This window comes from Petaurus breviceps, unplaced genomic scaffold, assembly GCF_028583685.1.
Source record: "Petaurus breviceps papuanus isolate PSGF00001 unplaced genomic scaffold, PetGlider_PUasm1.0 90740, whole genome shotgun sequence".
NCBI classification, from domain to species: domain Eukaryota; kingdom Metazoa; phylum Chordata; class Mammalia; order Diprotodontia; family Petauridae; genus Petaurus; species Petaurus breviceps.
The window spans coordinates 2,820,350-2,842,657 of record NW_027187330.1 but is presented as its reverse complement, the minus strand read 5'-3'; the positions used below and the strand labels follow the sequence as shown (position 1 = coordinate 2,842,657).

Genomic DNA, 22,308 nt, shown 5'->3' with positions numbered 1-22,308 from the left:
CTTGGCCCCGGGGTCCTGCCGGAGGCGAGAGACTGATCTTTACCGGAGGGGGAAACGAGGAAGGCAGGTAGGGGCGCTCCAGTAGCCACTACTGTCTCTCCGGGCGCAGCCCGCCGGAGGGACCCAGTCCCTGGAGTCCCCTCCCCTGGCTTCCCGGCTGGTTCCTCTCTTGGTGGACTCCAGCTCCCAACTGGAGACAGCTTCAGGGACCACAGCCCCAGGAGGAGCCCTCTTCCCCCGCCCCTCTTCTCGCCAGGCCCTGCTGCCTCCTGAAGGTTACGAGACGTGGCTGCGGGGAGCGCTCGCTGTACCGGGGAGGAGCGCTCGCTTGCCCCCCGCCCCCGAGGCCGCCGCTCCCGCTCCAGCTCCCGGGCCAGCCTGGCCGCCGACTGCCACCGCAATCCCGGCTACTAAATCAGCGCGGGGAGGCGGCCCCTTTGCCCCCCTCCCCAATGTCCCCCCCTCCCCGAATTCCCTTTCCTGCCATTGGCCGATCCCTCCCTCCCGCCCCCCGCTCCCCACCCCCCGGCTCTCCAGCCATTGGCTGCCTGTCTCCGCCAGCCTTTACATAAGCCTGGGCGCGCTCGAGTGGAGTTGTATAAAGCAGAGCGGCGTCGGGGCGAGAGGGTTGAGACGAGCCCAGGGCCGGGACAGGGAGCTGGAAGGAGGCGAGCGCCCGCCCTGTCTCCGCGACCCGTCGCCCCCAGACGGTGCGGGGGGCGGAGGGGGCAGTGAGGATGGCACCCGGAGCGGATGGCCCCGTAAGTACCAGGCTGCCCCTTGAACCTTTCTCTCCCCCCCACCCCCCACCTTCCGATGGAGAAAGTTTCTCCCATCCTTCCACCGTTCCCTCCCCCCCAGCCAATTCCCCCAAGCTGGGCAGCAGGGATGGCAGCTGGGGTGAGCGAAGGGGGGAGGAGGAGGAGGCAGCGGCTTCTCTCTCAACTTGAAAAGGGGCGCGGGGTTCTTGAACCCTTATCTTTTGGCTAGAGACAAGCCATACGGGGGGATGTGGGAGAGGAAATCATTGGAGAAAGGGGGAGCTATGGAATGGGGAAGAGGAAAAGAGAAGAGAGGTGATGAGATTGGGAAGGATGAGGAAGAAGGTGAGGGGGGATTGTTGGAGGTCAGATGTTTGGGGAGGGGGTGCTGGCTATAGGAGAGAGTGGAGGTGAAGGGAGAGAAGCAGGTGAAGAAGACTGAGCTGGGGTAGTCGGGAAGTGACTGATTAGGGCGGTCTCAATCCCCCTGCTTTGGAAGCTCTAGTGCCTGACCAGGATGTATGTGCCTCTAGTCATTGGCATACCCCGGAGGGGCTGGAGCTCTCCCTTGGGAAGAAAAGCTCCCTTAGGCATGGAGCTGTGTGATGTACAGCTGCTGAGCCCCAGCTCCACATACTATTACTGCTTGAGCTCCCACAGCCAGCCTCTTCTGCTTGGACTGAGGTGTGGTCTAGCATTGAGCCTGCCTCTGACAAGCTAGATTGCTGGTTTACTAGAGGAAACTAAGTTGCCTCTGGGGGAGGGGGGTAGCTTAGTGGAGAGGGGTGGGGAACAAGAAAGCCTGGATTTTGGGGGCATGCCCAGCAATGCAGAGGACTCCATGGTCTATGTATGAGTTGAAGAGTCCTATGAGAGTCCTATTTCTGCAGAGCAGAACTCAGGAATCCTAAGTCATCTCCCCCTGGATGGGATCCTACCAGCAGTGGTCAGGAGCTCTTGTCAGACTTTGCAGGGGTGTGTGGGCATGCAGAAGAGATTCAGGTATGGCAGGTGTAAATGGCCATGGAACCTAAACTAATAGAGGTCCCGATATTTTGATGCCCCAAGTATCTGGCTCCCATGTGGCACTGCGGGGGAACCCAACTCTTAAGCAAGGAAGGAACCAGAAGCTTGGGGGTAGACATGGGGATAGGTGTGTTCTTGAGTCCTAGCTGAGGTTTCTTCTGGGCCAAGCTGCAGGACTTCCAGAACTGGAGCCAGGCCCAAAGGAAAAAGGAAAGACAAGGGACTAGGCACTTGGCAGAACGTTGTCTGGAAAAAAAGAAGAGACATCATTGGGAGCCCTGGCGCTGAATGCCATGATGGGTTAGGACCAGGGATGGTAAATCCTTAATTAAACCTGATATAAAGAACAACATTACCACATAAACCAATCTTTGGAAAGGATTGAGGGCTGGAATCATCCAGTCACTTCCAACATGGCTCTCCTGGGAGAGTTAATCTCTTTTCCTAGTAAAGAAAATCCCTTTTTTTTTTTTTAAACAACAGGTTCTAAAGTGAGTTTACCAAGGCAGCAGAAAGGAAATAGGGACATCACCCCTAGTATGTTTCCAATTTCATTACCACCAGTTGAAAAACAGGAACTTTGGGGGAAGGTTCACACCTGTATAGAAGAAGAAGGGATACCTGCTCCGAATTTTTACTCGAAACTCAATCACAACTTGCTTTTGAATGAATCCTGTTGCCTTTGCCCTATCTATGGACATTGGTGGTTGTCATATGTTCCTAGTAAGGCTATTTCAGGCTGGAGGCTGTGTGAGTACGCCCTCTATACTCCCAGAAAACTAACTCCATCATCCTTGTACCTGCAATTGACACCTTCCTGGTCTGTTTCCCAGGACCATCACGCCACTGGGAATTTGTGCAGCTAAATACCTGCTCGATTCGCCCTCTCTTAGTGTCTACATCTAGGCTGTGCCTGATGTTTATTTTTTGGTACTCTGATGTTCAATTATGAAATTCAGGGAGACTACTCCTGGGGAATACCTTTAAAGAGATAATGTGGCATAATTAAAAGAACAATGGACTTAGAGTCAGAAATTCTGGAAATAAATCCTGGCCACATTCCCTCTACCCTATCTAAGGGTTATAAGCTGGTGACCTTGGGCAAATCCCTTGACCTCTCTGACCCCTGTTTCCTTATTTATAAAATAGGGGAAACAATACCTTTACTACCTTGCTCAGATGATAGGCTATATGTTATGTTCTTTGTAACATAATATCTGCCATTTATATAACACTTCATTATTATTAATTTTGTGGCTTGACTGCCTTTATATTTTTAGGGCGAGAGTTCCAATGTTATTTTTCCTTCCACTAACTTTTCAGGAGACAAACCATCAAGTCTAAAAAAAATATGCCTGTGTTGAGGCAGCATGTCATAATGGAGAGAGTCTTGGATCTGGAGTCCAATGGGTTTTCAAAACTCCCTAGCATTGTGGCCATGGACAGCTTCTCTGGCATGTAGCAGGTGTTTCAGTACTTTTTGATTGATTGAGGATCCATTTCCTTATCTGTAAAATGGGGATGAGTCCATTTATACTACCTACCCTTAAAGAATTGTTTTGAGGAAAGTGATTTGCAAATCCTCTAAACACAAAATAAATGTAGGTTATTATCGGTGATGGTAGAGCAGTTCCCTGAGCTCCCTTCGATTCTGTATGGGTCAGGCAACTTGAGGTAGCTCAGGGGCTTCAAGGACAACTGGTTCTTGGATTTCTTTCCTTACCCCACAAAGGTGAGTGACTTATGACTTCTCCTTTCTTGCTCTTACTCATTATACTCACAAGGGGCCACATTTACCCTAAACTTTGCCAAATGGTGCTTCAGTGTATGATTAGGTAAATGTGGGGAGTGCCCCCCCACAGTGCTGCAAAAAATGCTATGATGTATTGGCTCAGCTCTGCCCCCTTGCTGTGATCATTCCTTTGTGCTCAATGAGGCTCTGGTCCTTTTTCCTTTTAAAACTAGTCAAGAGCAGGAGACACATCTTCCTACAGTATTCCAAACATAACCAGACCTCAATAAAGAGGAACAGACAAGAAGTTTGGTGATGTTTTTGTTTAGTTGGAGAAGGGAGCACTTCCCACCCACCCCCCACACTTTGATTATGCAAATTGGATGAGGAGGAGGTACTATTCTCATAACTCAGAGAGAAAATCCTATTCATGCCTACTATATGTTTTTCATAGGGTCATAGATTTCAACCTGGAGGGGGCCATAGAATTTGTCTAATTCGGTGCCCTCTTTTTATTGATAAGGAAATTGGAGCCCCCAAAGGGCAAGTGACTGGTCCAAGGTCATACAGGTAAGCAGTAAATGGCAGAACAATAGTCAGACGCCTGTCTTCTGACTCCTAATCTTGAGCCTTTCTCACTATATCTTTTCCCTCTGTCCTTGTTTTCTTTTTTTTTTTTTCCATCTCCCAAATTGTCTTAATCCATTTTTCAGAAAAGTCTTCGGTGAACAAACAATCTGTCTTTTTTCTCCCCCAAAGTATATGGGCAGAATAGGAAATATCCTACTTTTTCCTTAATATTGTTCTGTCTGGAACCAGTCTAAGAGAATTCTTCCTGATCCTTGACCAAGGAGGTCTGTTGGAATAGGAAGGAACTCACTGAGAGATGTCTTGTGGGTTCCACAGGACAATGTCAAAGGCAGAAGGCAGAATGTTAATGGGATTCCCCTAGAGCTCTAATCCCTTTAAAGATGGGAGTAGGGCAATATACACTGCTGGAAGCTTTACTGCTACCTTGTCAGTTTAACCCATTCCTTACCACTACTGTGCTTAATATTAGTGACCTAATGTTTCCTGTTTCCATTTTGCAACTTGAGCCATCCAACCTAAACTGTGATAAATTGGGGAACAAATTCTGTTTGTTGTGTGGCTTATGGAAGCTCCTGGCATCAGTGTGTATGACTACCAACCATGCAACAAACCACTGATTCCTCTTTGTTCAGTCATTCAATAAATAAGGAAACATAGAATGGGAGATAATGTCTGCCCTCCAAGAGCTTATAGTCTTTTGGTGAGATAAGACAAGTTCCTAGAAAATTATGATACAAGATGGAATAAGAAAGAACAATGTGATTGACATTTTAGGGGAGGAAGAGATTCTCAACTGAGAGGGTCAGAGATGAGCTACCTAGCTCAGATGCCCTTGAAGGATGGGTAAGAATGAAACAGACAGGACATTCCATGTGAAAGGGGCAGTGTGAGCAAAGCTGAAGAATCAGGAAATCATAGAGCATGTTAGGTTACAACAATCTGGTTTCAGTGAAGGGAAAGAGTAGAATTAGAGAATATTAGCGCTGGGGAGAACTTTAGAGGTCATTTATTCCAATTTCATTTTATAGATGGGGAAACTGAGAGAGATAAGAGAGGTCAAGTGACTTATCCAAGGTCACAAACTAGCAAATGACTGGATAGTGAAGAAAAGATTGATCATAGAGGGCTTTGAATGCCAGATGAAGGAATCTGAAGTGTATGCAGTAGGGAGCCCGCTAAAGGCTTTGGAGCAGAGGAGAGATAGGGTCAGAGTTGTGCTTTTAGGATTGGAAGAAGAATAAATAATTTTTCAGAATTGGAAGGGTAATTACAATAGTTCTTTCAAGGTGTAACTAGAGCCTTGACTTAAAAAATGGAGAGGAGGAGAAAGAGGCATGAGCCCCTGCGGAGGGAATCTCACAAAATGCAGATTTTTCTATGGATTGCCCTAAGGTCCAATGCCAGGACTGAGCACAGTCTCCTTTCTTCTTGCCTCCACTGGGAGGGGAATAGTGACTTTCTAATCTCAGAATCTGAAATGAGCAGTTTGTTTTGTCTTTACATCCTCAATGTGCTAGCTAGGGATTTATGTGATGAGGATGGGAGCTAGGGTTTCTTGGCATACCTGAAGGTTGCCAGTTCAGACTTTTAGCCTTCTTGGCAGACTTGGAGGTAAGAAAGCCAGGGCAGGGTTATCTTGGGCTTTAATTCTAAGAGGAGCTTATGGAGCATATGGCTAGGATTACTCCCAGGGGCTCTCAGCCATAAGGACACTCGAAAGAATCTGGGCCTGAATTCTCAACTCTTGACCCAAGAGATAAGTAATGAATTGAGGATGTAGAACCTTGGAGAATATAATTCTGGTACTAGCATTCTGAGGAAATGTTGGAGTGGACTGGTTGTATGTTCAACAAGCCTGAAGTTTCATGAGGGACCATTCCTTTTGCTTTCTCCTCAGATGGAGTTACCTCACAGCTATGACCACTCTTTGCTGACTCACTGGGGTTTTCCCCTGGGCAAGTCACATAACGGCTATTTGCCTCAGTTTCCCCAAATGTAAAATGGAGGTAATAATCATACCTACCTGTTCTAAGGATCAAATGAGGTAATATTTCTAAAGCTCTCAGTAGAGTGCCTGACACATAGTAGGTACTTAATATATGCTTCCTTCCTTCCTAACAGGTAAAGCCAGAAGTGTAAGAATGAGATGTAAGAATGCCCTCTACTTGCAGCTATACTTTAGAATTCATATAGAAAGAGCTATATTGGGGGTTTGCCCCAGGGTACTGATTGTACTTGTGTCTCTTCTGCAGCTAGAAACAACTGAGAATGGCAAGAATTATTAGTTTTAACTATAGCCACCATATAGTGAACTTCCTCCCCCTGCAGTTACACTCCAGATAATCATGTTGTACCTTTCCTATCCCTTCTCAAGGAAGCCTCCCTAGGAGGATCTTCAGGGTCTTTACCCAGAGGGGTTGGGGTTTTAGGGTTGCTGTACCCCTTCTCTAGCAGCTAGGTGGTGTAGTTGATTGAGAATTGGACTTGAAATCAGGAATACTCATCTTCCTGCATTCAAATCTGGCCCCAGACACTTAGTAGCTGTGTGACCCTGGGCAAGTCACTTAACCCTGTTTGCTTTAGTTTCTTTACCTGTAAAATGAGTTGGAGAAAGAAATAGCAAGCCACTCCAGTGTCTTTGCTAAGAAGAGTTGCACACAATTGAAAATGACTCAACAACAACATTGATCTCTCCAACTGAATTTGTCTTTTAGAAATAGATTTGATTAAGTGTTTTGTGCTGCTTGCCCCAAGCACAAAAACTAGAAGTTATGACTTTATGTGAAAGGGTCATTCACCAGGACCTCTTAATCTGTTATCCATGCTTACCCCCTGGAATTTTCATTTGTGAGTACTCCCTTCCTTTGGAAGTTAAATTTTATAGGTATAACTCAGGTTGTGATGGACAACATTGAACTACTGATTCTTAGGGAAGGATCCTTCTGTTGGAAGAAGCCTTCCTGAGGGCACAATATTTTAGGAGTACTGACAGCATCTGGGGATTCCATGTCTCCTGCATTCTGTAGATATGGGTTTACATGTCCAGTCAGTGGCCTTCTCATTACATGGAGAGCCTTATTGGTTGCCTCACTATAGTGGATATTACCTCAGTATAGGTATAGGGGATATAAGCCCAGATACTTTTTTTTTTCTTATAGAGATTGTATGATATTGATCATTCACTACTGCTGAGGTCATAAACTCTGGTCCATACATAAAGTGAGAAGCCTGTGTATAAGTGGAGACTATATCAAGTATAACGTTTTTTCAAGTTGGAAGTGAAATAAATTGGAAATAGAAGAGTAAATGGTGAAAAGATGTGGGCTAAAGTCACGATATGTGGTCTAAGATGGGGGTGGTGAGAAGAGAGATGGTATTGTATGCCACTGTATCTTGTAAGGCAGTTTCCCACCCAAGCATTCTCTGACACTGGAGTAAATTTTCCCATCATGGTCTACAGAAGGACGTCCAAATGGTTCTACTAATAGGAGTCTGGAGAGTTCTATTCCTGTCTCTGCCACTGACTCATTGTATATAATCTTAGGCCAGTCATTTCTCCCCATCAGGCTCTTGTTTCTTTGTATAGTGTGTCTACTCTCTGCTTTGCTTGGGTGTGGGTGCCTACATGCTGACGGTCAAAGAATAAGTATAGTTGGTGTTTTTAATAAGAAAAGCCAGAAGATTTGTCCTTCAGAAACCCTAAGTAGACGCTTTTTTTTTTTAACGTAAGGGATTTTTCCTTGAAAGAAATCATGTTGACTTCATAAGAAGCAAAGCATTTCATTCTTGGAGATATTCCAGTTCCTTGGCCCTGCATGTTGGTTCCATCCCAGGAAATCTGATCAACATCCGGAGGAGAAAGTGAGAGCTACACAGATGACAAATGACTGGACCTGTCCCCACTGAGAAAGGGATATGGGAACTCCTCCTTCATCCTTTTCCTCCTCAGCCATCTCTGTAAGAGAGACGGTCCTGCATGGAACTTCCATGAAGAATGGGGAAGGGTGTTATTAATTAGTACAAACCTTGTTTACTGAACAGGCATATTCTTAAAGATCTCTTTCGAGGGACGTTTTGACATATTACTTTAATTAGCCACAGAAGAATCCTAAGTGTAGAGAGTGTAAAATGACCCTTCCTGTTGTTTCCAGTTACTGTTATCTTTGTTTTCTCTTGACAAGCATGGTGACAAGGTCACAGGAATCTGTTAAAGAGCTCAGGCGGTGCAGCCCATCGCGGTCGGTGGGACTGTAAGAAAATTATAATAATCACATTTAGGTGGTGATTTACCGTTACAGAAGTACACTCCATCTACCACACTGTCTTTATCATAGTAAGTGTATTGTTTTCAGCCTCATTCTTTCCCCTGAATCCCAGCTCTGTATTGCTGATAGTCTGGACCCATCCATTGGGATATCCTGTCCATACCTCAAACTCAACATGTTCTCAAACTGACTTCTTGCATTTCCCAACCTACCACTTCTCCTCACTTCCTTATTTATAATGATACCACTTTCTCCCTGTCATCAAAGTCCAAAACCTTATCTCAGGGTCATCTTTTTCTTCACTCTCCCATATATACCAACCCCAGCATATATCATTTGCCAATTCCAGTCAATTCTATCTCTACAATCCCTTGCATCTATCCCTTCCACTTTATATACCTACAGACAAGAGGTTCTAAGGACTTTGAAATGGTATTTTAACTAGCTCCCTGTTTGCCATGTCTCCCAGTCTTCTCATAGCTGCCAAAATCTCCTAATACAAAAGTCCAAGCTACCTTGGCACTTCCCTGCTTAAAAAAAAACAACAACCTTTAGTAGCTCCCCATTGTCTACAGGATAAAATATATTTCTCAGCCTGACATTTGAGGTCTGTTGTGATCTGACTTCAACCTGCCTTCCTGGCCTGATTTTTACAGTATTCTTCATGTATGGTATATTCTAGCCAAATAGAAGTATTAGCTATTCTCTAAGCTGATCCTGTCTCTGTCTCTCTCTCTCTGTCTCTCTCTCTCTCTCATTACACAGGCCATTCCCCCTGATTAGAATATACCCCCCCCCCATTTCTTACTGATAAATTTCTTCTCTTTTTTTAGAGTCCAATTTAGGTGCTATTTCCTCTATGAAACCTTCCCTGATCCTACCAGCTCTCCCAGTCAAAAGTGATCTCTCATTCTTCAAAATTTCTTAATAAAAAAGTCTTTGTTTTGGACCAAGCTTTGACTGTTATTTCTTTCTAATTTAGATGTACCTAATTGTTTGCAAATTATATACACTCTGAAGGCAACTGGGTTGCTCAGAGGATAGAGTATTGGGCCTGAAATCAAGAAGACCTGAGTTCAAATCCAGCCTCAGACACTACTAGCTGTGTGATCCTGGGCAAGCCACTTAACCCTATTTACCTCAGTTCCTCATCTGCAAAATTAGCTGGAGAAGGAAACAACAAAACCATTCTGGTACCTTTGCCCAGAAAACCCAATGGAAAGCATTGGCGTGCTATGGCCTATATGATCATAAACAGTCAGACACAAATGAACAACTATATTTACAGGATTATAAACTGCTTGAGGGGAGGGACTGTGTCATTTTTAAAAAATCTTAATCTCTCAAGCTTTTAATATGGCACTTTCCACATAGTAGATAATAAATATTTATTGAATTGAATCCGGGTTTCATGGAATTTGGAGCTGAGAGGGACCTTGGAGATAGATCATCCAGTCCAATGCCTTCATTTTACAGTCGAGGAAACTGAGGCCCAGAAAGTTGAAGTGACTTCCCTAAGGTCACAACACTAGTATTAATGGCATGTTGGCCAAGAACATTTACCCAATACTTTTTAGTTTCAGAGCAATGAATTGTAACAGGAGCTTATACCTCAAGATCTGAGAATTTAGAGATTATCAGTAAAACCCTATTTACTTTCTGTTCTTCAAAGTAATTCACCTTGTTCATTTGAAAACTGTAAGTTACCATGCCTTCTAAATGCCTTCTAAATATGTGGGTAGCATGTTGTACCTCTAATGTGCTTTTTCTTAATTTTTGTTGTTATTGATTAGTGTATTTGCTATTTTCTGCTACAGAACTTTAAATTCAAGTGGCCAGGGACCATATCCCTCCTGGAGAGTTTGGTAATCTGCTCTGCATATAGTAGGTGCTTAATAAATGTTTGTTGAATTGAATCATTATTATTGAATTAGCTCATTTGCTACTGTAACAAATTGACATTGTAGAGATGGTATTAAATAATAATACCCATTTTTTATGCAAGGAAACTAAATCACAGGGAGGCAACATGGAAAAAAGAATACTGGCCCAGGAGTTAGAAGATCTGGGTTCAAATTCCATCCCTGATGCTAATGTGGCGATAGTACAGTACGATCCATCAGCTGCAAGACTCTTCTTAAGAGAGAGCGAACAAATTCGGTGAATACAATGGTCCAAGAAAATTCAAATCACTTCTGAAAAAGGACAGCTAGGCAGTGCAGTGGACAGAGCACCAGCACTGGAGTCAGGAAGATCTGAGTTCAAATCTGGTCTTAGACACTTATTAGCTGTGTTGCCTAAGTGGCAATCACTTAACCACTTTTGCTGCACTTTTCTCATCTGTAAAATGACCTGGAGTAGGAAATGGTGAATCACTCCAGTATCTTTGCCAAGAAAACCCCAAATGGGGTCACAAAAGACATGACTGAACAACATGATGAAAAATGCTATCCACCACCAGAGAGAACACTGGTGAACTCTGGAGTGCAGATTGAACCATGCCTTTTTTTTTCCGCATCCCCAAAACAAACAAATAATTAAATAAGGCAGAGTTAATAGTACAAGAGGTACAAATTCTGCCTTTGGTCAGTAGAGAAGAACATGGTGCCTCTGACAGATTTCCCCTCTCAGGCTGCTGATAGGGCTGTAGGGCAATAGCTCCACTGCTTCCAAGTTCAATTCTCTTCCAATGAGTTTCCCCAGAAACTGTACCACCTATTGCTTTCATCCAATCATCAAAGCAAAGGCTGTCTTCCAATCAGTAGGCTCCCAGAAGAGCAGTTGAAGCCTGTCCTGCTGGTTCCTTTATACTCTTCTCTTTCACAGTTGGATTTTCCCTATATTCTCAATGCCTGAAATCAGAACCTTCTGATGGCCACTGAACTCACCTTTCCCTTATGATAGAAAACTTAAGAAATTCGCCTTTTTACCATCTATGAACCCAACAATACTGATTTAGTTTTCCCATAGACTCCAAATAGTTCTTGGATTTACTCTTTTGTCAGTTAACCTCTCAAACTGTAAAAACAGTCACATGCAAATGAGCTGAGGGACCATAATGCCCTGGAGCTCCAGTTATTTCAACAGATCCCATACATTCATCTGAGTGTCAGTTTTTTTGCCAACCTTTCTAACAGTCTGTGCCACTTCTTCACATTTTATTTGAGAAAATGTTTTTTTTACATGGATTTTTATCAGTTTTTCATGCACAAAAGTTCTTTCTCTGCCCCCTTCAGCAACCAAACTGTTCCCATACGAAAATATATAAATATCTCATACTTAACAACATGTGTGATTTTAGGCAAGTCACTTACACCTTCTGGGCCCTAGTTTCCTCATATAAATTTATCCTAGATTGTGTAAGTGGTGGGATCAGAACTTGAACCCAGGTTTCTGGATCTAAGTTCTTCCTACATAATACACTCCTTCTTAAGTAAGCCTACACCATGGAATCAGGGTGGCAACAGTCAAATTTCTGACTTTGTTTTAACAAAATCACAGAATTTTCAAGTTGGAAGAGACCTCAGTAGCCACCCAGCCCAACCTATCTATGATTAGAATTCTCATTATAACTTATCTCTCAAGTAGACATCTGCCCTTTGCTTAAAGATTCCCAAGGAAAGGGGACTCACCACCTCTGAGTCAGCCCATTCTACTCTTGGCCCTAATTGTTAGGAGGTTTTTCATAACATCAAGCCAATATTTGCCTCTTTGCAACTTTCACACATTGCTCCTGATTCTGCTTTGCAGGGCCAAATGAACAAGCATTTATCCCTCTTCCATATGGCTGCCCTTTAAAAACTTGAAGACAGGGGCGGCCAGGTAGCACAGCGAGTAAGAGCACTGGCTCCAGTGTTGGGATGATCTGGATCAAATCTGGGCTCAGATACTCAGCACCACACCCAGAAATAACTGGCTGTGTAACCTTGAGCAAGTTACTTAACCCTGATTGCTTTAAAAAAAAAAAAACAAACTTGAAGACAGCGCTCTTACCTTCTGTAAGTTTTCTTCACATAAAACATCTCTACTTCCTCCATCCAGTACTTCTATGATCTGGATAAAGGTCTTTTACCATCCTGGTCACCTTCTTCTGGATGCTTTCTTGTTTTTAAATATCTTCCTTAAGCTATAGAATACAGAACTCCAGATGGGATCTGACCAGTGCCAAGGGCAAAGGGACTATCAACTTTTTGTTACTGGAAGCCAGGACCCATGACACATTAGCTTTTTTGGCTCCAGCATAATACACTTGACTCATAATAAGTGGACAGTCTAGCACTGAGCACAGTGCCTTGTGCATAGTAGACACTTAATGAAATCTTTTTAATTGAATTTTAAATCAAGAAAAGACCTTAAAAGATCTAGGCCAAGTCCCTCATTTTGTATGTGAAGAAACTGAAATTGACATTTGTCAAAGATCCCACAGTAACTCAGCTTGGGCTAGAGCCCCATGCTTTTGACCTTGACCCCACTTCTGTGCTCTTTCAGCTATGAAATGCAGACTTTGGGAAGTCATTCATTTGTTCACTAAGCATTTATTAAACATCTATTGTATTCAAAGCACTAAGTGACAGTCCTGGTGTGCGGGGAGGTTACAAAAATAAATAAGATCTATCTTCTCCCCTCAGGGGGCTTTGAGCTTCTCAGTGCATCCAAATTAGAATATAAGTGCATACATAAGAAAATTACATGTAATGTATAATGAGTCCAAATGAAGAGGTCTGTCCTGCCTGGGATGGTCAAGGAAAGCTTCATTTAGGATACAGCTGGGGTTGGGCCAGCTACTTCTACTTTTTCCTTCCTCATTTGGCAAGTAGGTGAGCAACAAGCATTTCTTAAGTGCTTATTATGTACCAGGCACTGTGCTAAGTGCTAGGGATACAAACATAAGCAAAAAGAAATAGGATCCCTGCCCTCAAGGAACTTATATTCTTATAATGGAGGGCAACACATAAAAGGTAGCTAAAAAGGAAGAAGGGAGTGCCTGCAAACTCCAGTGTCAGAAGTAGAGGCAGAGCTGGGAGGGAATGAAGGTCACTTGCTTGGGTCCCTCCCCAAAATGGAGGACCTGAAAGAAGCTCACCAATGGGAGAAAGGATATTCTTCCCCACCAATGGGAGAAGTTGAGGGATATTCCAGAGTTAGAAGGCCCTACTTGTGGAGGGAAGTTCTGGTATAAAGAGGTGATTGAAACAGCTGTACTGCATTCTTCATTTGACTTAAACCTGGTTGCTGGGGTAGGGACAATGGGAGATCAGTTCATTTTCACTTGAATCCTATCCTAGTTTCCAGAAAGTGATGAGAGACTTGAGATTTACCTTTTTGATAGACAAAAATCGTCTCTGAGCTCCTCGGACCGCTCTATGCAACCAAAAGATTTCTAAGTCAAGATATTACCTAAATAACATCCCTAAACATCTTCCTACTCAAGTTTTTGGTAGAGGTGACTTCTGATGCCTTCTGGGAATGTGATGGTGTGGTCCACTGTAAATGGACACTATGGAGGAATAGTTCACAAAGGCGTTTGTTAATGACCATATCTGTAGGTCTTTGCACAGTCCTCATCCTTCTTGATGTCTTTGATGTATTAGACCTCTCTTCCTGGATGAGCTGGCCTCTCTGGGGTTTTGTAACATCATTCTCTCCTGGTTCTCACCCTACCTGTTTGGCTGTTCCTTCTCCATCTCCACCTCCTTTACTAGTACGTCATCCATATCATGCCCCTTGTTTCCAACTGTTCTGTCTTAAACCTTCTCTTTCTTTACACTTTCTTTTGGTGACCTCATCAGCTCCCATGAGTTTCTGCACATGACTCACAGATCTATAGATTCAGCTCTAGTATCTCCCCTGAGCTTCAATTCCACACCAACAGTTGCCTTTTGGATGTTTCAAACTGGATGTCCCAGAAATATCTCAAACTCATGTCCAAATTGAAATCATTCTCTTTCTCCCCAAACCTTCCCTTCCAAGCTATCCTATTTCTTTAGAGGGTACCATCATCCTGTCAATCTCTCCAGTTTATAATTTTGGTATTTTCCTTGACTCTTCACTTTTCTTCACCCACATATCCAATCAGTTGCCATATTTTGTTTTTGGGTCTTGCATGTGACCCATTCTCTCTATTCACACAGTTACTACCTTCAGCCTTCACTTCCTCTTGCTTAGATTGTAGCAATAGCCTCCTCATGGGTCTTCTTCCTTTCTCACTCCAGTATGTTCTCCACAATACTGCCAAAGTAATTTTTTCGTAAGCATAGATCTGACCATGTTACTCCTCTGTTTAGACAACTCCATTGGTTTCCCATTGTACCTAGAATCAAATATAAACACTTCTGTTTAGCTTATAAAGCCTTTCCCAACCTGGCACTGATCTATCTTTCCAGCCTCACTGGACATCACTCTCCCTTTTATACTCTGAAATCCAGTCAAACTGGCTTCATTGTTCCTTACACACAACACTCCATTTCCCATACATTTCCTCCTCCTTATTGCCTTATAAACTACCTCTAGCCTTCAAGATGCTTTTCAAACTTTTAAGATGCTTATGTACCACCTGTTACATCTGTGGTGTCAAATAGAAACAGGGGTGCTAAACAGGACCTAAGTAAGGATCCTTGCAGGTGGCATGTTGACTTAGAAAACCACATATCAACATTATCTGGGTTCTAGTATATTTTTATTTATTTTATTAAATAGATACCAATTACATTTCAATCTTGCTCTGGCCCACTGGGGAGTATTACAGGCAACCTTGTTGCCTGGTATATTTGATACCTCTGTTCTAAATGAATCATGTCCTGTTTCCCCCTTCCACAAAATTGCTAGTACTCTCCCTGCCAAACTACTTTGTATTTAAATTATCTTGGATTTAATACAAAATACTTTGTATTTATATATATACTTATATAGTTTTTTATAAATGTGTGTGCGCTCCCATATTTATGTATATACTTCTTGTCTCCCATGCTAGAATGTAACTTCCTTTCCAATAGGGATTGTTTCATTCTCTGTACTTGTATTCATGGTGCCTGGCACATAGCAGTTACTCAAAAATGCTTGTTGACTGCTTAATAATTTTCCCTCTTTCTTTCTCCTACCACCCCGTTTACTCAAACCTTTCCTCCCAAGTTTTCTAATATTTCTTTTCTCAGGCCTCCAGGGTTACCCCTCCCAAGAAATTGTACTGAACATCTTTATATTAGGTTTTTATTATCTTATTGCTATATACAAGGAAACTGAGGCTCAGAAAAAAAGAAATGATTTATGCAGTGGGTCAGTGGACCCTCTTAGCATCTCCATATTCTTTCTCCTAATATACCTTTCCCATCTTAATTTTAATACCCATTTTTTTCTTCCTTTTTTTTGCTTTTTTGGAGAGGGGAGGGCAGGGCAGTTGGGGTTAATTGACTTGCCCAAAGTCACTTGGCTAGTAAGTGTTGCATGTCTGAGGCTGGATTTGAACTCCTCCTGACTCCAGGGCTGGTGCTCTAGTCACTGCACCACTTAGCTGTCCTCTCATTTTCTTCTTATACTTTGCTAATTAGTTCTTCTTTGTACCAGTGATAATCCCCATCAAATTCCCTGATGGCTGCATAATGTCATAATTCCCTGCATAGGTATAGATCCTACACCTCCAGACCTTGTCCTGTGTCCTTCCTATCCATCTCTCTCTCTCTATTCTTCCTTTCTCTAGGGTCTACCTACAGTACCAAACACTTTTTTAGGGGTATTCCAGTATTCAGTGGAAGTGGTTCAGTTCTTTCTGTAGTGTGTCCACTTGTTCTTTGTTGGGTGGAGATGATGAATCTTAAACATTAACAGTTAAGTTAATGTTTGTAGATAGTCTAAAACCTTTGTAATTCATTAGCATCTTCGAAGCATCCATGGGAACTCCATCAATAAATCCACAATTATTTGATCATCTATTATCCATATAGCACCAGCTTTATGTATGTCACTATTCCCGTGCCCTTAGCAGGAATTGGATCATAGATTTTGGAAGGGACCTCAGTCCAACCTCCCCATTTTTTAATGATGATGCTCAGAGAAGGTATATGACCTGACCAGGGCCACCAGGTAGTAAGTAACAGAGCCAAGATTCAAACCAGGTCTTTTGCTTCCAAATCCAGTGTTCTTTTGGGTATAAATTATTTTTCCATCTTACAAAGGTAAGAGGCATCCATTGCCTCTTGGTGGTTTCTGTATTGTCTCTCCATTCTCACTACCCTCCTGGAAAGATAACTATGTGGGTGGACCTAGCTTTCAGCAAGTAGGATATAATAACACTTTGGACTTGTACACAATCTCTATTTCAGAGTTTGGGCAACTGAGTTGTAAGAGAGCAAGCTTCCCCGAGGGTGTGTGAAAAATCCGTAGTGGAAGCAAGCCAAATATCTGAAATGGGGAATAGAATAATACAGAGACGCCATGTGCCAGATACACTCCTAAAAAGTTTCTGTGAATCAAATTTTTATAAACTGATCATTTAAAATGCACTAGGAGAACTTGCTAAAGGTTCTCATGAATCTTTTGGTAAATCTTTTGGTAAAGTAATGAATCACTCTCTTGTTTATATTTTGTGTAAATCCAAGTCCATAAATATTTGTTGAATGTAGATTGTAGGAAACAGTTGCACTGGGAGATCTCTTGGTAATAGGCATGCTTCCATCCATTTTTTTCTTCTTTTTTCTGGGGCCCAATGAAAGTCCCTTGCCCTCTACAATTTATTTTCCCAGAGGTCATGTGGTCTATGATCTCTGCCCCAAAATGAACAAGATGATAACATTACTGGAATGACTGAATCACATCCAAAAATTATTGGAAGACCTAGAAGCTTTAATTGGTTCCATGAAAATTCAGTTCAATTCAGTTGACTTTTATCAAGAACCTATTATGTATAGAGCACTGTGCTAAATGGTGGAGATACAATGAAGAGACCAAGTCAGTCTCTGTCCTTGAGGAGCTTACATGCCATTGGGCAGAATGATGTAACAGGTAGCTCCATAGGACAAATGGTAGAAATGGGTAACTGGTTGAAAACAGGAAAGGATTTGGTTTAATATAAGAGCTAGAGCCGCAAAGGACACTAGAGGTCACCCAACCCGACTCTCTTGTTTTACAGATGAGGAAACTGAGACTCAATGAGATAAAGTAACTCATCTAATATCACAGGAGTAGCAAGAGGCAGAACCAGGATTGAAACTCAGGTCCTCCGACTCCAAAGCCAGCGTTCTGCCCATCAATAATGTTCAGATTCTGTTATTGGTTGGAAGAGTGTTAGTTGAGGTCCAAAAGATATAACTAAGAACAAATTCACAGGTTTTGTTGACTGATTGGATATAGGGAAGAAGTAAAAGATCTCAAAGTTGCAAGACTAAATTATAGGGAAAATAGTGGTATAGTTAGCAGAAGTGGGGAAGTTGGGGACTGAATGAAGGAAAAAAATGATTTCTCTTTAGACTGGTTGTTCTCAAAGTATGGTTTGGGAAGCCCTAGGAGTCTCTGAGACTCTTTCAGAGGGTCTGCAAGGTCACAAATATTTTTATAATAATACTAAAACATTTATTTTCTAATATGGTAATATCTATGACATAACCCACAGAAACAAAAGCTCTTTGTGGATCCTCAATAATTTTTAAGAGTGTAAAGGGGTCCTGAGACCAGAATGTTTGTGAACTGCTGCTTTAGACCATGTTGAACCAGAAGTGATGATAGGACATTGAGATGGAGATGTACAGTGGGTGATTAGAAATGCAGATCTTGATGTCTGGAAAAAGGCAAAGGAATTTGAAATTTACTAAGGGCCAACAGGGAACTCCTGAATTTTTGAGCAGAGTGACATAACTAGTTCTTATGCATAAAAATATTATTGTGGAAATGGCATCAGTGATGGATTGGAGTCAAATTAGATGGAGATCTGTTGTTGAGTACCCCAGGGATATGTTCTTAGTCTTATGTAATTCAACATTTTTATCAATGACTTGTAAAAAAGGCATGCTTGTCAAATTTCCAGCTGGACACTGTGCTGGGAAGGATAGTTAATATGTAGGATTACAATTAGGCTCCAAAGAGATCTCACCGGGCTGGATTTATGGGCCAAATCTAATAAGGTTGAATTTAATAGGGATAAATGTAAAACTTTGAACTTGATTTTTTTTTAAAGCAATCGGGGTTAAGTAACTTGCTCAAGGTTACACACCAGTTATTTCTGGGTGTGGTGCTAAGTATCTGAGCCTGGATTTGAACCCCAGGTCATCCCGACACTGGAGCCAATGCTCTTACTCACTGAGCTACCTGGCTACCCCTAAGCGATTGGGGTTAAGTAACTTGCTCAAGGTTACACGGCCAGGTGTTTCTGGGTGGGTGCAAAGTGTCTGAGCCCGGATTCTATCCCCAGGTCATCCCGACACTGGAGCCGGTGCTCTTACTCGCTGTGCTACCTGGCTGCCCCAAAGTTGATTTTTTTTAACCAAACTGCTGGAATGGGGAGAGAGGGATCCTGGGTATGAAAGGATTCATGTGATAAAGATCCCAGTGGACCTAAAATTCAGGAAGAGTCAACAGTAAGAGATGATAAAAAAGAGTAATAGACCTTAGGCTGCATTGAGAAGTATAGAGGGCAGGGACTATCTCTTGTTTCTTTTTGTATCCCCTGTGCTTAGCCCAGTGCCTTGCCTATAGGAGGTGCTAGAGAAATATTAACTATTGCTAGGACAAGAAATAACAGAGGCAGACTTGGTGTGAGGAAGAATTAAACCTGTGTAAAAGTAGAATGGAGAACTTTAGGGGGAAGTAGGTTGCCTTGTACTAACTCTTCAAGCAGTAGCTGTATTGGTCATGTATGTTGGCCATGATGTAGAAGTCATATATATAACATGTCAGGCACACATTGGATTAGATGGTCTTTGAGGACTATTCTAACTTTTTGAGATTTAGGGATATCAGGAGAGAGTAGAAGCTGGAAGGCCTGTTAGGAAACTAGAAGCTCCTTGAAGGCAGGGGTGATTTTCATTTTTATCTTTATAGTTCCAGCATCTAGTATCGTTCCTTGCACATAGTTTGGTACTTAAAAGCTTATTGAGTTAACTGAGGCTATTGTAATTGTCTGAGTAGATAAACAGGTAGATATATTGATTGATTGATAGAGCATTTATTAAATATTTATTATCTACCAAGCACTGTGCTACATGCTAGGGATACAAATACAAGCTAGTAAGAGAACCTCTGTCCTCAAGAAGCTTATAATCCAATGACTGAAGAGAATATACAAAAGTGAGAAATTCAAGACAGTGTCATGGTTTTGGCACTGGTGCCTGGGAAGTGAGGTATAGGACATGTTTCAGGCATGATAGAGCAAAAGCTTACCTGTCGGAGTCCAAGGTAGTTCTAGGGGCAGAGTCTAAGGTTTCGGTGGGGAGAAGGGGAGGATGATGTCCAGAGTGGAGGTGACAGAGATTGGAGTTGGTAGTTATGAAAGCCTGTATTATAGTAGTAATATCAGGGATAGAGAGGAAGGGACAGATGTGAGAGTTAGATTCAATATATGTCAGAGTTAGATTCAACAGGACTTGGTAACTGTTTGGATATGAGAGGTAAAGGAGAAGGAAGTCACAGAAAATGGTAAGGTTGTGGATAGGGACAGTGGTTGCAAGATGGTACCACAGACAGACATAGTGAAGCCAGAAGAAGCAAGTTCAGGGGGAAAGACAATACTTCAAACAGAAGAGAATGGTCAGCAGTATCAAAAATGACAGAGGTTAAGGAAAAATTAGGACTGAAAAAAAGGCCTTTATATGTGACAATTAAGAGGTCACTGGTGACTCTCTTAGCTATATGGGGGCAGATGCCAGCATACAAGGAGATTAATAGGAGAGTAGGCAGTAGAAATAATTGATATATGAGAAAAAGAGAAGAGATTTATTTCATTTGGTCCTGGTTCTGTCCTCTGGAGACAATGGGTCATTAGCAGTAGGTTTCACTTTAGGGTAAAAAAGAGCTTTCTGTTAGAGCTATCCAAAAATGAAATGGACTGCCTTGTGACCTAGTGGCTTCTTGATCACTCAGAAGTGTTGACAGGATGACTATCTGTCTGGGATGATATTAAGAAGATTCCTCCATTAGGTGAGAGTTTGACTTAAATGACTTTAGGGTCCTGTCCAGTGGTTAGTTGAAGGCAGTGAATATAACCAGATTCCTTGGTCAGGGAAAGGAAGGCAAGAAATAAGGCAGAAGATAAATGAATCTACAAAACCACATTTCTTTTATTTTCACCAATAGAAGGGAAAAACATAGAAGGTGGAAGGGAAGGAGCAATTAGAAAAGGAGACAGTGAAGATCCCAAAGGAGGCAGGAAAATTCAATACACAAGTAGAAAGTAACCTCAGAAAGGAGTGGGGGCACCTCTTCCTCTAAGAGAGGAGGAAAGGAAGAAAGTGAGGCAAAAAGGACAGATGATGAGTTTTAGCAAAGCAAGATTTGTTGAACAAACCTTATGCTCTTTCTGATTTTCTCACTTTGGATTGTCCTTTGTAGTTCTTTGAATTTGTCAGAATAAGGATACAGAAGAAACTGAGGGCATTAATATTCTATATGCTGAAGCTTCTCTTCTCTTCTCCCCGCTGTTTTGTCCAGCTTGGAGATTTTTGTTCATTTGGATGTACGTCCAGTGACTGGGCCTACTCTTGTGGCTCAGTCTAGGATCCTTGGCTTTTTCTTCTGCTTTTCTTAAAGCCTGTGTCTAGTAAGTGTCTGCCTGAGCTCCACAGCCCTTCAAAAGCAGCTTTAGAAATGGCTGCAATGTTTCCCAGCTTTTCCTTTCACATGCAAGCAGGCATCAATGGTGCAGCAACATTGCCAGCTTTCAGTCATCCCCAAACAATTGTTGGTCTTAGAAACTGCCCTAAAAGGCTGACTATTGATGGTGGCTTACTTTTTTCTACAGCAACTTCAGATGTACAAAGCACTCTCTACCACAGCCCTATGAGGTAAGGAGTGCCAGGAGTATTATTCATATTTTACAGATGAGGAAACTGAGGCAAAGGAATGAAATGACTTGTTCAGTGTTACTTGGCTGGTAAGTAACAGAGCCAGGGTGAGCTTAGATTGCTCCTGATTCCAAGTCTAAGAAAATCTTTTCTCTTTTTCTTTCTTCTTTTCCTCCTCTTTCTTCTCCTTGGCCTTCCTTCTCCTTTGCCTTTTCCTTTCTTATTTCTTCCTCTTCCTTCTCTTTGTTGTCTCCCTTCTTCTTCTTCCTCCTCCTTTTTCTTCTCATCTTCCTCCTCTGTCTCCTCCTTTTTTTTCTTATAATTTCCTATTCATTTTCCTCCTTTTCTGCTCTTTCTCCTCCTCCTGCTTCTTTTCTTTCTCCTTTGTCTGTTTCTCCTCCTTCTCTGACAATGAAGACAACAGTGACTACTACTACTACTACTACAACTACTACTACCATCACCACTACTACTACTATAATTTGTAATTACATCTGGCATTTACATAGTGCTTTAAGGTTTCCAAAGCACTGGACATATATTATATCAATTGATCTTCACAACAGCCCTGAGGCATTGCTGCTGTTATTATCTGCATTTTTCTGATGAAGACACCAGGGTTCAGAGAGGTTATGACTTTTCCAGGGTTACCCAGCTCCTCAGTGTCTGAGATGAGGATTCAGACTCAGATTTTCCTGATTCTGTCTCTACTTTTCTATCCTTACTGCATCAATGTGCTTCTCAACCATCCATACTAGCCTGAAAATCAAGACATCTGGGTCATTGGCTACAGATTTGTTGGCCCAGTTTATCAGTCATCAATCATAAATCTAGTCCAACCTGCTCATTTTGCAGATAAAATAAATAAGACCAAGGGAGGTAGAAAGACTTATCCCCAGGCCCATATATATATATATATATATATATATATATATATATATATATATATA

The 22,308-nt window shown here is 42.2% G+C and overlaps 1 protein-coding gene across 3 annotated transcripts in view; it reads left to right on the top strand.

Moving 5' to 3' along the window:
* The first annotated feature begins 578 nt into the window (after positions 1-578).
* The window catches only part of CRTAC1 (cartilage acidic protein 1), a 184,510-nt gene continuing 162,780 nt past the window's right edge, over positions 579-22,308 (top strand). For all 3 annotated transcript variants that reach the window (XM_069067151.1, XM_069067153.1, XM_069067152.1), the window contains exon 1: positions 579-761. In XM_069067151.1, coding sequence (XP_068923252.1) covers positions 738-761 — 24 coding nt within the window. In that variant the 5' untranslated portion in view covers positions 579-737. The remainder of the gene's footprint in view (positions 762-22,308) is intronic.